This window comes from Macaca thibetana, chromosome 3 (genome assembly GCF_024542745.1).
Source record: "Macaca thibetana thibetana isolate TM-01 chromosome 3, ASM2454274v1, whole genome shotgun sequence".
NCBI lineage: Eukaryota > Metazoa > Chordata > Mammalia > Primates > Cercopithecidae > Macaca > Macaca thibetana.
This window is the reverse complement of record NC_065580.1, coordinates 66,762,689-66,779,702: the sequence shown is the minus strand read 5'-3', so window position 1 is coordinate 66,779,702 and position 17,014 is coordinate 66,762,689. Positions and strand designations below refer to the sequence as shown.

General features: G+C 36.2%; 1 protein-coding gene across 6 annotated transcripts in view; it reads right to left on the bottom strand.

The window, feature by feature from the left end:
• The window catches only part of CROT (carnitine O-octanoyltransferase), a 57,819-nt gene that overhangs the window by 14,973 nt on the left and 25,832 nt on the right, over positions 1-17,014 (bottom strand). For all 6 annotated transcript variants that reach the window (XM_050785277.1, XM_050785275.1, XM_050785274.1 and 3 more), the window contains 6 exons: positions 14,483-14,576; positions 14,255-14,380; positions 13,047-13,148; positions 8,462-8,545; positions 8,275-8,382; positions 7,914-8,044 (listed from right to left, as the gene is read on the bottom strand). In XM_050785277.1, the coding sequence (XP_050641234.1) occupies positions 7,914-8,044; positions 8,275-8,382; positions 8,462-8,545; positions 13,047-13,148; positions 14,255-14,380; positions 14,483-14,576 (645 nt within the window). The remainder of the gene's footprint in view (positions 1-7,913; positions 8,045-8,274; positions 8,383-8,461; positions 8,546-13,046; positions 13,149-14,254; positions 14,381-14,482; positions 14,577-17,014) is intronic.

The following is a 17,014-nucleotide window of genomic DNA, read 5'->3' as shown; positions in this document are numbered from 1 at the left end:
ACCATCTCACACCAGTTAGAATGGTGATCATTAAAAAGTCAGGAAACAACAGGTGCTGGAAAGGATGTGGAGAAATAGGAACACTTTTACACTGTTGGTGGGACTGTAAACTACTTCAACCATTGTGGAAGACAGTGTGGCGATTTCTCAAGGATCTAGAACTAGAAATACCATTTGACCCTGCGATCCCATTACTGGGTATATACCCAAAGGATCATAAATCATGCTGCTATAAAGACACATGCACACGTATGTTTATTGCAGCACTATTCACAATAGCAAAGACTTGGAACCAACCCAAATGTCCATCAATGACAGACTGGATTAAAAAAATGTGGTACACATACACCATGGAATACTATGCAGCCATAAAAAAGGATGAGTTCCTGTCCTTTGTAGGGATATGGATGCAGCTGGAAACCATCATTTTCGGCAAACTATCGCGAGAACAGAAAACCAAACACCGCATGTTCTCACTCATAGGAGGGAACTGAACAATGAGAACACTTGGACACAGGAAGGGGAACATCACACACCGGGACCTGTCGTGGGGTGGGGGGAGGGGAGAGGAAATAGCATTAGGAGATATACGTAATGTAAATGACGAGTTAATGGGTGCAGCACACCAATATGGCACACGTATTATGTAACAAACCTGCATGTTGTGCACATGTACCCTAGAACTTAAAGTATAATAAAAAAAAAAAGACAACCCGCACAATGGGTGAAAATATTTGCAAGTCATATATGTGATGAGGGTTTCATATCTAGAAAATATAAAGAACTTCTACAATTCTCAAACAAAAAGAGAAACAACCCAATTAACAAACATGTGAAAGACTTGAATAGACATTTTGCCAAAGAAGATAAATAAATGACCAATGAAAAAGCATGAAAAGATACTCAACATCATAAGTCGTTACAGAATTATAAATCAAAACCACAAGGAGTTATGCCACTTCACTAATGACTAGGAGAGTTATAATTTTTTTTAAATGGGAAAATAAGTGTTGGCAAGGACATTGAAATGTACAATGTTACAGCTACCATGGAAAATATTTTGCAGTTCCTCAGTTCCTCAAAAAGTTAAAGAATTATCATACAAACCAGCAATTCCACTCCTCAAAAGACTTGAAAATGGGGACTGAAACAGATACTTGCATATAAATGATCATAGCAGCATTATTCACAATAGCCCAAAGGTGGAAACAACATAAGTATCTATCAACAAATGAATGGATAAACAAAATGTGGTGTACATCCAATAATGGAATGTTATTTGGCCATAAATAGGAATGATGTTTTGATTCTACAACATGGATGAACCTTGAGAATATTATCCTAGGTGAAATAAACCAGACACAAAAGGATAAGTAAGATTCCACTTATTCGAAATATCTAGATCAGGCAAATTCATAGAGACAAAGAGATTAGAGGTAACCAGGAACTGAGGAATGGGAAAGTTATTGCTGACGGGGCACAGAGTTTCTGTTTGTGGTGATGAAAAAATTTTGAAAACAGTGGTGAAAACTGTAAAACATTATGAATGTAATTAATGCCATTGTATTATATACTTAAAAATGTTTAAAATGGCAAATTTTGTTATATATATTTTATCACATTAAAAATTAATTGTTTAACAAATATATTAAAGGGGATTGTGTTTATAACACATGTAGAAGTACAATGTATGACAGCAGCACAAAGAATAGGAGAAGGAAATGGAGGCATTCTATTTTAAGGTTCTTACATCATACTTAAAATGGAAAATATTATTTGACTGTGTAGAGTATGGTTTTTAAAAAAGTATTTTGTAAACCCTAGTGCAACTACAGTTATCTGTGAACAACGAAGGTTTAAACTGTGTGGGTCCACTTAAATGGGAATTTTCTTCCACTGCTGCTACCCCTGAGAAAGCAAGACCAAACCCTCATCTTCCTACTCCTCCTCTGCCTAACTCAAGGTGAAGATGAGGCTACAGACCTTTATGATGAGCCACTTAATGAACAGTAAATATATTTTCTCCTCCTTATGATTTTCTTTTTCTTTTTTCTTTTTTTTGAGACAGTCTTCCTCTGTCGCCCAGGCTGAAGTGCAGTGGCATGATCTCGGCTCACTACAACATCTACCTCCTGGGTTCAAGCAATTCTCCTGTCTCAGCCTCCCGAGTAGCTGGAATTACAGGTATGCACCACAATACCCAAATTTTTGTATTTGCCATAGAGATGGGGTTTTACCATGTTGGCCAGGCTAGTCTCGAACTCCTGACCTCAAGTGATATGCCTGCCTCAGCCTCCCAAAGTGCTGGGATTACACAGGTGTCAGCCACCACGCCCAGCCTCCTCATGATTTTCTTAACAAAATTTTCCTTTCTCTAGTTTACTTTTTTGTAAGAATACAATATATAATACATACAAAATGTGTGTTAATTGTTTATGTTATTGGTAAGACTTCTGATCAATAGTAGGCTATTAGTAATTTTGGGGGAGTCAAAATTCACACTTGGACTTTCTAATGCACTGGGGGCTTGGGGACCTCTAACCTCCAAGATGTTGAAGGGTCAATTGTACAAAAAAAAAGAAGTATAGTTGATGTCGGAAATAAAATGAAGCAATTTTTTTAAAGCTCTAAAAATTCAAAAGAGAAAGAAAAAAGAACAGATGGGATAACTAGAAAATAGAGAGCAAGATGGTAGACTTAAACACAAATTTAGATAATTATACTGAATTTAATGATCTAAATAACATATTTAAAGACAGATATTCTCAGACTTGATAAAAAAGCAAAACTGAGAGGAGTCATGTTACCACAATGGCAGAGTAGAAGCAATCTGGCTTTACTCTTCCCCACAGAAAACCAAAACAACTATCCAGTACCAATTACCCTCACGAGCATCCCAGAAACCAAAACGGAGGCTGTGATGATCCTGGGGAGCCAGAGAAAAGCAAAAAACTTCAAGCAGAAGGTTAGAGAAACAGACTACTCCATCCACAACACCCCGCCCTCAAGCTGCTGGGCCGCATGTGGAAAAACTCCCGTGGACTCACAATACTACACTGAAAGAAGTCAGATAAAGGCAGACAGACATCTTTATCTCCATGTTGGGTTCTTTCACAGAAAAATCATTCCTGCTTCAACCTAAGGGAAGCATCTTTGCCTATAGGGTAAAAAAAAAATCCTAAAGGCAGCCAAAGACAATGGGTAGAGACGGGGTTAGCAATCCCCAATGAACAAAATTCAGTGATACTCTTCATCTCAGCCAAAAAAGACACCAAATCAGAGAGGCTGTTCAGCAGTATCATGGTTTGGAAGCATGCTCCATGAGTCCATGAGGCTATGAAGCCCTAGCCAGCCTTCCCACGCTGCCAGGGTATCCTTTTGTTGTAGACACTCCCCAGTCCACAACAGTAAGCATTCTGAACTTTTACAAGAGCTGCAAAAGTTAATTTTTTGACAAGATAAACAATATTGACAAACCTGTAGGTAGAATAAGGAAAAAAGAAAAGACTCAAATAAATTAATTCAGAGATGAAATGAGATATGGTAACCAATACCACAGAAATATAAAGGATCATTAGACACTATTATGAGTAACTATATACCAACAAATTGGAAAACCTAGAAGGAATGGATAAATTCCTGGACACATACAACCTAAGATTGAAATATAAAGACACAGAAAACCTAAACAGACCAATAACAAGTAATGTGATTGAAGCAATAAAAAGTCTCCCATCAAGAAAAAGCTTAGGACCTGATGGCTTCACTGCTGAATTCTAATAAACATTTAAAAAAAGAACTAATACCAATTATACTCAAACTATTCCAAAAACGTGAAGAGGACAGAATATTTTCAATCTCATTCTATGAAGACAGCATTATCCTAATACCAAAACCAGATAAGGACACAACTAAAGAAGTAAACTACAGAGCAGTATCCCTCCCAGATGAACACAGATACAGAAATCCTCAACAAAATACTAGCAGACTGAACTTAATAGCACATTAAAAAGATCATTCACCATGATTAGGTGGGATTCAGATGGTTCAACATATGCAAATTAATAAGCATGATACATCACATCAACAGAATAAAGGACAAAAACCATATCATCATTTCAATAGATGCTGAAAAAGCATTTGATAAAATTAAACATACCTTCATGATAAAAAAAATTTTCAACAAACTCAGTAAAGAAGAAATATACATCAAAACAATAAAAGCCACATATGACAAATCCAGAGCTGGCCGGGCGCGGTGGCTCAAGCCTGTAATCCCAGCACTTTGGGAGGCCGAGACGGGCGGATCATGAGGTCAGGAGATCGAGACCATCCTGGCTAACAAGGTGAAACCCCATCTCTACTAAAAATACAAAAAATTAGCCGGGTGTGGTGGCAAGCGCCTGTAGTCCCAGCTACTCGGGAGGCTGAGGCAGGAGAATGGCGTGAACCCAGGAGCTGGAGCTTGCAGTGAGCTGAGATTGCGCCACTGCACTCCAGCCTGGGCCACAGAGCCAGACTCGGTCTCAAAAAAAACAAAAACAAAAACAAAAACAAAAAACAGACAAATCCAGAGCTAACGTCATACTGAACATGGAAAAATTGCAAGACTTTCCTCTAAGATCTAGAACATGACAAAGATGCCTACTTTCACCACTTTTATGCAACATAGTGTTGGAAGTCCTACTCAAAGCAATTAGAAAAGAGAATGAAATAAAGAGCGCTCAAATTACAAAGGAAAAAGTCAAATTGTCCTGTCTGCAGATGACATGATCTAATACTTAAGACACCAACAAACAGCCATTAGACTGATAAACAAATTCAGTAAAGTTGCAAGATATAAAATCAACATATTAAAATCAGTAGCATTTCTATATGCTAAAAGCAAACAATCTGAAAAGCAAATTAAGAAAGCAATCCCATTTACAACAGCTACAAAGAATATAAAATACCTAGGAATCAACTGAACCAAAAAAGTAAAAAAAAAAAATCTATACAAGGAAAACTATAAGACACTGATGAAAGAGGGAGGACACCAAAAAATGGAAAGACAGCCCATGTTCATGAATTAGAAGAATATTGTTAAAATGTCCATCCTACCCAAAGCAACCTACAGATTCAATGCAATTCCTATCAAAATACCAATGATATTCTTCACAAAAATAGCAGGAAAAAATCCAAAAATTCATATGGAACCACAAAAGACCCAGAATAGTCAATGTAATCTCAGGGAAAAAAAAAAAAAAAAAAAAAAAAAGCTTGAGGCATCGTATTACCTAACTTCAAAATATACCACAAAACTATAGTAAACAAAACAGCATGTTACTGGCATAAAAACAGACATACAGATCAGTGGAACAGAATAGAGAACCCAGAAATAAATCCAAGTATTTACAGGCATCTCCTTTTCAGCAAAGGCACATTAGAGAAAGGACAGGCTCTTCAATAAATGGCTCTGTGAAAACTGGATATCCATATGCAGAAGAAAGAAACTAGACCACTATCTCTCACCAGGTACAAAATTCAAATCAAAATGGATTAAAGCTTAAATATAAGACCTGAAACTATAAAACTACTAAAAGAAAACATTGGGGAAGCTCTCTAAGACACTGAACTGGGTAAATATTTCTTGAGTAATACCCCACAAGCATGGAAGCTAAAGCACAAATGGACAAATGGGATCATATGAAGTTAAAAAGCTTCTGCACTGCAGAGGAAACAATCAGCAAAGTGAAGAGGCAACCCCCAGAATGGGAGAAAATATCTGCAAACTATCCATCTCATAAGAAATTAATAATCAGAATATATAAGGAACTTTTATCTGACTTAAAATGGACAAATAATCTTTTGTTGTTGTTGTTGTTAGACAGTGTCTTGCTCTGTCACCCAGGCTGGAGTTGCTGTGGTATGGTCTCAGCTCACTGCAACCTCCACCTCCCAGGTTCAACGGATTCTCGTGCCTCAGCCTCCTGAGTAGCTGGAGTTACAGACATGTGCCCCCACATAAGGCTAATTTTTGTATTTTTAGTAGAGACAGGGTTTCACTATGTTGGCCAGGCTGGTCTCAAATTCCTGACCTCAGGTGATCTGCCCACCTCGGCCTCCCAAATAGCTGGGATTACAGGTGTGAGTCACTGCACCTGGTGACAAATGATCTTAATAGACATTTCTCAAAAGAAGACATACAGTCAACAAGTATATGAAAAATGCTCAACATCACTAATCATCAGGGAAATGCAAATTAAAACTACAATGAGACATCACCTCACCCCAGTTAAAAATGACTTTTATCAAAAAGATAGGCAATAACAGATGCTAGCAAGGATGTGGAGAAAAGGGAACCCTCATACACTATTGGTGGAAAGTAAATTAGTACAGCCACTATGGCGAACAGTCTGAAAGTGCCTCACAAAACTAAAAAAATAGAACTACTCTACCATCTGATGATCCCACTGCTAGGTATATATCCAAGAGAAAGGAAATCAATATATCAAAGAGATATCTGCACTCCAATGTTTATTGCAGCATTATTTACAATAGTCAAGATATAGAATCAACCTAAGTGTCCATCAACAGATGTATGGATAAAGAAAATGTGGGCCGGGAGTGGTGGCTCACACCTCTAATTCCAGCATTTTGGGAGGCCAAGGCACGCAGATCACCTGAGCTCAGGAGTTCGAGACCAGCCTGGCCAACATGGCGAAACTCCATCTCTACTAAAACTATAAAAATTAGCCAGGCATGGTAATAGGCACCTGTAATCCCAGCTACTCAGGCAGGGAGAATTGCTTGAACCCAGGAGGCGGAGGTTGCAGTGAACCAAGACTACACTACTGCACTCCAGCCTGGGCAACAGAGCAAGACTCTGACTCAAAAAAAAAAGAAAGAAAGAAAATGTGATATATATATATATATATATACACACACACACACATATACACACACACACATATGTATATACACATATATATATACACACATACAATGGAATATTACTCAGCCACAATGTAAAAAAAGAATGAAATCTCTTTATTTGCAGCAACATGGGTAAGGCCGGATGACTTTTTGTTAATGAAATAAGCCAGAAATACAAAGACAAATATTGCAGGTTCTCACCTATATATGGGAGTTTAAAAAATTGATCTCATGGAGATAGACAGTAAAATGGTGGTTAATAGAGATTGGGATGAATGTGGGGAGAGGAGAATGAAGAAAAGCTAGCTAATGGGTATAATGGTACAGTTAGATGGAATAACTTCTAGTGTTCGATAGCACAGTAGGTTGACTATAGTTAACAATAATTTGCTGTATATTTCAAAATACCTAGAAGAGAAGACTTGGAACATTCCCTACACAAAGACATAATAAATGGTTGAGGCAGTGGATATCCCAATTACCGTGATTTGACCATTACACATTTTATGCATGTATCAAAAAAAAACACATGTACCTGATAAGTATGTTCAATTATAACTTATTTATCAATGAAAAAGCAAGACTGAGGAACTTCCACTTCCTCTTAGGATGTATTAAGTCACAACATTAATGTCACATCTAAAAATGAGTAAAGGCTGGATAATTTATAAAATCACAACTTTTCATGAACCCATCAGAAAACTGACGTTGCAAGAAAACCAAGCGATCTGAATGCCAAAGAATGACCAATCCTCTTTCAGATGAGAATAGACACTTCAAAAGTCATCAAGTGGATACTGTGATAAAGTAACAAGGAAAAACTATGAAACCACCACAGATCAGAAATCTAATAATCTATTGATAGAAGTACAAATAGGACACAGTACCAGCTGGGAAAAAAGTGAGCAAAAACACTGAGGAGTTAGGATGAAACAGCTACAAAAAAGATATACCCTTGGACTTCAAGAGTGTGAAAATAGAAACTGAATGGTCCTCACCGTCCATGAAGTCTGTAATAGGCCAGCTGAAGTGCAAGCTGAATAAATGTATCCGGGTGAAGCATCTTATTCTTGGTTAGCTTTTTGCCGAAAGATGTAAAGGCATAAGCCGCAATCTGTAGATCAGATGCCTAACAAGAAGAATTAAATGAGAACAGTGAAAAATCATCTAAGGAGAATACACCAAAGAGAACCAAATTATCACCTGCATTAAAGTAATCACCAGACATAAAGAATTAAAGGTGTTAAAGGCATAATTTTTAAATTTTTGTGCAGACATGCTTGGATGACAGCCAAATTTTTACATATGGTTGTTAAAAGAAAAAATCATGATTATTTAAGAGAAAAGTGAAAAATATACCTCCCTGAGATACTGAGCTTTAGCTTGGCTGATGTCATTTAATACTTTCTCATCCACAGTGAAAATAAGCTCTTCTGGAAGTGGTATATCTCGTACCTTCTCTGAACCCTGAAAATAGGAACAACTTAAAATATTTTATCTATAAAATTATTAGGAGAAAAAAGATGAAATACTTATTCAAACTTACCTTCCATCTTCCTTCATTCTGAAAAATTTTCTCATCCACATAATAACTGATGTTCACCATAACCATTGCATCAAAAGGGGCATGCTACAATCAGAACACACAAGATTTCTGAATACTTTATGTCAACTTAAAACTTGACCCAGTATTTTTTTTTCACTTTGTGTCTATTCTTAACAGATAATAAAGCATAGAGTCTTCAAATGCCTCACCTCCTGATGATAAGATATAGGATTCCCTATGGTTCAGTAACTGCTGTATTTTATTTTTTGGAAAAAAAAATTGTTTAAATTTGGAAGCACCTGGTAGGGCTCCTGGTGGGGCTTGGGGTCATGAGGGTGTATAGTGTATAAAGTAACATATAAACAATCTAGATAAACTAATTGCTATTTTTACTAGAAGTCAAAGCAAGTGTATATATGCAATACGAAGATGTTCTGGAATTGTAAGAACGGGGTGGAAAAGCAGATGGGGATGGCAGCCTATCTGAAAGCATTTGGGATGGGCATGAACTTCTTTAGGTAAGGACTTAGGCCACTTAGTGAATATTAGAAAGCATAACCATTTTGTGTTTTTTATACATATAAGGGTCCCGATGTGATAATTCTCAGTTTAGGAAATGTGGGAAAGATAGGCTAGGTGTTACAGGGGTGTTTCAGGTTTGCCAGGTATATTCAGAGAAAGAAATTGCAGTTAGTGAATTTTCCCATCATTTATATTGAAGAACAAAGTTTTTGCCCGCATTTTCCCCATGTTCCTTAGATGAGAGTTACATCAGATGGTTCCTTGTGACTGTCACCACTTTACATTAGACACAGATATCATTCATGATCTGAACATGACACTGAGAGCTTGGGAGGGAAAGAAGGGAAGTCTCAAGATATGGGCCCAGTTTCAGAGGAGTAATTAGGTGTCTTAAATGTCACCCTAACACTATAGCTCTGTAGCCTGTATCATGGCCCAGTGGAGCCTATAAACACAATTTATTGTTACCAGGCAACAACTACATCAGGAAAGGCTTTTGAGGGAGGTCAGTATAAGATGCCTGAGCAGTTTATCTGCCAGCAACAGCACACATGACAAGACTCACAGGTCACTGACAAACCCATTTGTTAACAGTATCTCACAACTGTGTGGTACTTTACAATTTTACAAAGAATTTTCAGATATTATCACATATACTGTTTCATTTAAGACATTTTACAACTATTTTACTGGAGCCAGTAGGAAATAGCAAGAATGAAGGATGTCTCTTTGAGTTATAATTCTAAGCACCCATCTCCTAATGGAAACCTAATAATCTCAAAAAAGTTAGAAAACATATAAAATTCCAATGCTATCCTGATGCTTTATTTGTTCACATAATTTTTGTCTTTCATTTCTTGCACTTACACAGAGGCAATATGTGTTGACAAAGTGTTTAAGAATGTAGGCTTTGGTTCTGAATTCAAACTACTTCCTAGTTGTGCAATAGTAAGAAAGTTACTTTGCTTTCTAATTAAACTGCCTCATTTCTCAGTAGAGATAATGCATACATACCTACAGATCCTGTGAAAAATGATTTTTATGCCACTTATACTGTACTTACTAAGGATCTGGCTCTCAGCAATAATTAGTAACTACTGTTATTATTAACTAAAGTTTTTACGTGCTTCTGTGCACCCTCTGCAAAGCCTTACAATAAAGCCTACAATATAGAGAAGACAACATAGTTGACTTCAGGATTATAAAATATGAGGGAAATGGAATTAATATAATCACAAAAGAACATATTCAAACAATTATAATTATGGAACAGCAACATGGCTTGAGGGTAAAATAGCTTTATTTTACAGTACATATACTTAGTGTTTTTTTCTTTTCTTTTTTTTTTTTTTGAGATAAGGTCTTATTCTGTTGCCTGGGTGGGAGTGCAGTGGTACAACCATGGCTCACTGCAACCTGGACCTCCTAGGCTCAAGTGATCCTCCCACCTCAGCCTCCCAAGTAGTTGGGAGTATAGGTATGCATTACCATGCCCAGCTCATTTTTTATGTTTTGTAGAGATGGGGGTCTCACTATGTTGCCCAAGCTGGTGTTGAACTGCTGGAATCAAATCCTCCCACCTTGGTCTCCCAAAGTGCTGGGATTATAGGCATAAGCTCCCATGTCTGGCCTACAGCATATGTATTTCACTAATGATGATTTACAAACGTTAAACTGCACTGTCTATAATCATCTTAGGTTAGAAGGGAAACCTCCATGGAATTTAACGCAAATTATCAGGTGGAGATAATCAGATCAATTTTATAAATATATGCATGTTAATGCACACACATAAAACATGTCCACACACTATAGAAAAGCACCTCAGTTGTGCTGAGAGATATGCTCATTATGAGCCCAGTATTCTTTATTCAGAGACAGACAATATTATCAAAATTATTTTCATCCTGAATTTGTGAGAACAGCAGGATACCAGTGCTATTAGTAAAAATCAGTTTAGCAAAAGGTGTTTTTTGGTGGGCTTAGGAATGAGCGACGGAAAGCAAGATGAGTTACTCTTGATAAGATTGATTTACTCTTATGTAACAATATAACATCCAATTTGAACAATTTAACATATAATGAAACACAACTCTCAAATGAGAATACTAGGTAAAAGCTAGAAAAGTATAACTGCGAGTTACATATATAACAATAGGTCAATCAAACTATTTAAATCAGGGAAGAAAGTGGTCAGAGGGGGAAAAGTGTCATGAGTATTAAGGTCAGTTTCAGAATCAGTAGACAGGAAAATACTGTTAAGAGAAAAGAGGCAGTGTCAAAATATGTATGAAGACGGTAACCAACTGCAGCAGACAGGTCAAAGAGAAATCAAGGGAAGAAGCCAGGGGGCAGTTGACCACCTTACAAAGGGTAGTTTGCAAGGAATGGTAAGGTCATAAACCAGACTGAGGAATGTCAAGGAGAATCAAATGAGGAGCTGAAGAGACAAAAACTGAGGCAATTAACAAGAACTATTCTGTCAACAGTAGACTCAAAGGAAGAGTAAAGAGAACATCTTCAAAATGACTCGTGGCAACTTTTCACTGTAGCTCTGATGAGATATTCCAACAGACATTCACTTTCAGTACCTATTAACCAATCCGCCTTGTTCTGAAATAACAGCTACTTTATTGTTCTTTAGGCAACCAAACACCACTTTGTAATGGTTTGAATGAGACTGATTCTACCCACTAGATTCCAAGGTTGGGCATGTGACCCAGGCCAAGCTCATCCAAGCACCTGATTCCCCAGGATGGGGGCATGAATCACACAGGCCAATCACAACTGATGAGGATTATTCCAGGAACTTTGCCGGAACCATTGGAAGAAAAGAAGCTGACTATTTCCTTTGGGAGTCAATAAGTTATGAAGAAAGCTATGAAGACATGAGACTGTTGGTACAACAATCACATTGGGCAGTCTACCTAAATATGAAGCCAAACAAAGGAAAGCAGCACTAAAAAATGAGAAGAGATTTCCAATGAAAGCATTTGAACACTGAAGTCAGCTTTACCCAAATTTAGCTACATCCCTTGCCAACAAATATCTTCTTAAGTTAATGCCAGTTTGATTTAGGTTTCTATCACCTAAACCTGAATACGGATTAATACAACTACTGAACCCTATTTTTTTTTTTTTTTTTTTTGAGACAGAGTCTCAGTCTGTTGCCCAGGCTGAGCAGGTGATTGACCCAGTCACTGCTCACTGCACCCTCAACCTCCCAGGTTCAAGCGATCCTCCTACCTCAGCCTCCCAAGTAGCTGGGACCACAGGCGCACACCACCATGTGAGGCTAATTTCTGTATTTTTTGTAGAGATGGGGTTTCATGACATTGCCCAGGCCAGTCTCCATCTCCTGGGCTCAAGTGATTCACCTGCCTTGGCCTCCCAAAGTGCTGGGATTACAGGTATAAGCCATCAGGCCCAGCCCTAAACCCCTTTATAAAAAATTTTCTTGGTTCATAGACCTCCTGAATTCCTATCAGACAGTTAGTAGGCAGAGCTAGTAAAGACATCCATGGGAGGGGAACAGAGGAGAAACAAGAAAAGTTGTTTTTTTTTTTTTTTTTTTATGAAAATGGTCAAAAATGGTAGTAACTGCCATTTTAATATCCACAGCCTAAATAGTGTTCCAAAGATCATGTGTCATTTTAGGAAAATAGTTACCTAGTAACTAGGTGAATCTTAAACTCTATAAATATATCCAAATGCATTGCTCTGTGCATAGAACACATACATAATGCCATATAATACCTTTTGAAATAGGTATTCTCAGCAAGCAGTTAATACTGGGTTTTAAGAGCTTACACTACATAAATACTATATGCAAATTCCATTTTGCAGATATAGTACTAACAAACTGTTGGCCTTACTACAGAAGAAAATAACTTGTCCTATACTCTACTTTCACTGAGAATTCATAACTAAACTTTTCACCAAAGTGCCATAAAACTAAATTAGTATTCACTTACACTGTTCCCCAGCACAAGTATTTATGGTTTATTGCCACTAATTTAACCTAAAAGATCAGAAGAGAAAAAAATTTCAGTAGTTTACTTACATCACAATTACAGCCAAATACTCCATTAGAAAAGGAAATCAAGTTATAGGATTTGTCACCCCAGCGTACTGTTGGATCTCCAATAAGGATGGCTGCAATAATCTAAAATAAATTTAATTTTTCCAAATTAAAAGGGTTTAATATTGGTTTGTAAGAATTCATATCTTAAACATATATATCACTTCACCATTCCTCTTCAGGTCAACCAAATTTAATAAAATGATAATATAGTTATACTCGAGAGAGTAATTCTGGCCCTGACTTTAGGGGTTTCTCAAAATCTCAAATCAAGAAAATCCTACCAGAAAAGAAAATGCTGGTACAATATTCATGAATGTTTACAGAACATAGAATTGAGAGGAGAAGGCTTTGTAACTTGAATAGGATAAAAGATCTTGATAAAAGTTTAGTCATTAAAGTCTAGTTAGGAGGAAATATTTTAAGAATTCATTTCCTACTAAACCTGTTTTTCAAACTGTATACTTTGGCCTATTAATGAATCGTGAAATCAATTCAGTGCATCACAATCAATATTCCTTATAAAAAAGAATAAAATAGACTGGAAATATCAGTGTACCTCACAGATAATAAAAGTAGTTAGTGTTCTGTGAAACTCCTATTTTATATATGTGTTTGCATGCATACACACATGTACATATAGTGGGCTGCAATCTAAATGTGTTTGTAACTAAAAATTGTGGTCAAAGAAGTCTCAACAACACTGCATTAAAATACGTTCTTCCTTAAAAAGAAGTCTGGTGATTCTCCAAAAACAACAACAACAACAACAAAAAAAAAACCTCTTTCCTTGCTACAAGGTTTTTCAATCCTTGATATTCTTTTCCTATTATTTAATACCAATTAATGCATTATAAAATAATTTAAGTATTTTCAAAAGACTATGAGATTTCTAATACAATTACTATCTTTTATTATTTCTTGGGAAACTGAAATGTCACCCTGGGAGTGGCAGGGGAGCATAAAATAAGGCCATATTTACCCTTAACGTCACTGACATCGATGTGTTCAGTAATTAACCAAATGATAAAATAAATGATTTACAAGGGTGACATAATTCTTAGGAGAGATACTCCCAGCTATGGTGTCAAGATACACTAGTGCAGGTTATGATTAGGTTCTCGTTTCACCTTTGGCAAGAAAAGTTCATCAACCTAGAGGTCCGCGTAAAACAGAAGATAGTTAAGTACCTCAGAATAATCCTCTGGTGTTACATGTGGACTGTCATCCTCCATGGAATATACCAGTAAACTACTCTGAATTTTTTCTAACAAGGCCAAGTTCTCTGCATCAAGACCAATCAGATACTCTCGTGCCTAAAGGGCAAGGAGATGATGATCAAATATTACAACTGAAATACAATACATCAGAAGAGTTTGTTAGAGAAAAGCTTCGTTAAGAAAAATGTAAATCAGAACCTTAGCCCATCGAGTTCGCTCCTCACTAGTTAATGCTGCAATCCCAGGTCCATCAGGTTCACTATGGCACTTCTTGTGGATATATGTCAGTTGTCTTATGGAAGATGAAAAGAAGATTCAAAAACAGTACAGGCAGAAAGTAACTACTTTGGCCTTTAAAAGGTCATAATATTGATCAATATTTATATGTTTGGATATATTACCCAAAGAAACCACTTATGATGCCAATAGATTTCCCATAGCACATATTTTTAAGTGATTGTGTTCTATTAATACCCAAAGCATATTTGACAATAATTTAATTTCAGTAAATAAATTTAGTTATTGGCTAAATTTAGTTCGGCTGATATATACTTTTGAAATGTGCATGCACTTCTAGGTTACAAGTAAATATCCTTTTTACTGTAAATATCCTGACAATAGAGAACTTGAAAAATATCCTGGTAATCAATTTCACAAATACCATGTACATCTTATCCAACTAAAAACTATGTGCATATATATTTAACCAGAGGACTTACTGTATACTCAATTAATACCTGTGTTTTACCAAAAAAATAATAGAAATACCATGTAATCAGTTTTAAGTATTTTCATATGTGCCAATTTGTTACTTCTAATCATTATATTTTTAAAGAATCTACTAGCTAAGGATAAACTACTTCCCCTCCATAGTATTTTATGCTCCCAGATTGATGAGTTTCATGTATCTTTAAACATACAGAAGATAAATAACTGGGTTCTCCCATAAAGAAATTTTCATCAGTCAAAAATCCACAGAGCTTTAATTTAGCTCTACTTCTTCATGGCACATGTTAAGAAATTACTTCAATTTAAAAGCTTTCAAGGTTTTCTCAGGAAGTGAGCTAATGTAGCTTAATAAATGGTCAAAAAACAACACTAGTAGCCATCAGCTCTGACTTCATCATTCAAAACTGGAATTCATCATTTATCTACCGATTTGCATACTCTCCTCTGTTTGTTCATTATATCTGTAACACTGATAAAGAAATAATTTTCTTGCTGAAAAATCCCCCCCTTTTTATTTGCAAGTTAATGGTGTCCTGAGGAACAGAATAAGGGTTTCTTCACCAATCTGCATCTATAGCGAGAGTAACTTGCCTTGCCTCTCTTCCTGCTCACTTGTCTTTAGTAGCTACTGATTTTGCTCCAATTATGAATAAACTTTTGCAGTTTGTGGTTACTAGCATAAACTCTGAATTTCTAAATAAAATCAACCTGTTTCTCTCTATATGGTACTTGTTGCTACCTTTCCCTTATCAACTACCTCAAAGCACCAGTTTTGACTATGAAACTTTTTCTTCCTCCCTGAAATGATCATTTTCATGTTCGTTTTACAAGGTGGTCATTATTATGGATAAATTACAAAGGAAAGTGTGTTAAACCTGAAATGACATTTTAAGTGTGATAATAAAAGGTCACGTAACTGCCCAAATCGTCACCATTAAGAGATGCAGATTTGGTAACAAGATAATCCCTCTTTTCCTTTAACTTGGCTAACTATGCAACTGTTTTTCAGCTACACATCTAATTTTTTATATTTCAAAGCACAAAGATTTGTATTAAAAATATCTGCATTACAGAATCATATATTTTTAAAAATATTCTATACGCCACACAATCTGGCTTTTTCTTCATCGCTTTCCGTTCACTCTTTAATTTACTGTCCTCGATTTTTGTTCTCCAGTGATCATCTTGAAACTGCTCTTCTGAAAGTCACCAATAATGTCCATTAAGGAAACCCAGTAGCTTTATCTAAGTCTAGTTTTCCTCATTATAGAATTTTGACACTCAGGAATGAATGTTAAATTATCTTCTTACTTGAGTTTTTCACACGGTTCCATTGTGGTCTCCATATCTCACTGCAGTCTTTTTCATTGACCATTTGTTCTCCTTACACTGCTGAATGTGTCTTTTCCCAAATTTCTGTCACTGGCCTTTCCAAGCTCCTCTTGTAAGTTTCTCCCTCGGTAATCTCATCTACTTCTTTAATAGTTTCAACTATCACTTTTATGTAAGAGGCAACCAACTCTTTAACTTCAACACCATTTTCCCTCTCAATTTCTGTTACCAAAGTTCCAAAGTTCCAAAAGCTTGTTGGATATCTCTACTTCAATTACTGCCAACATTTCCAACTAAATGTACATTTAAACATTATCTCCCCCCTTTCCCACAATTTTTTTTAAAAGATGTTAAAAGATAACATATGTGTAAATCTTCATGTCCTCAGATTAGGCAATGGTTTCTCAGATACAATACCAGAAGCACATGTAACAACAACAAAAAAAGATAAAATTGGATTTTGTCAAAATGAAAAATATTGTGCATCAAAAGAGGCCATCAAAAAAGTGAAAAGCCAAGCCTAGGAGATATAATTTGCTAAATTATATATCTGTAAAAAGACTTATATCTAAAGAACTATTACAATTCAATAATAAAAAGACAACCTCATTTAAAAATTGGCCAAGTAACTGATTAGATATCTCTCCAAGGAAGATATATACAAATGGC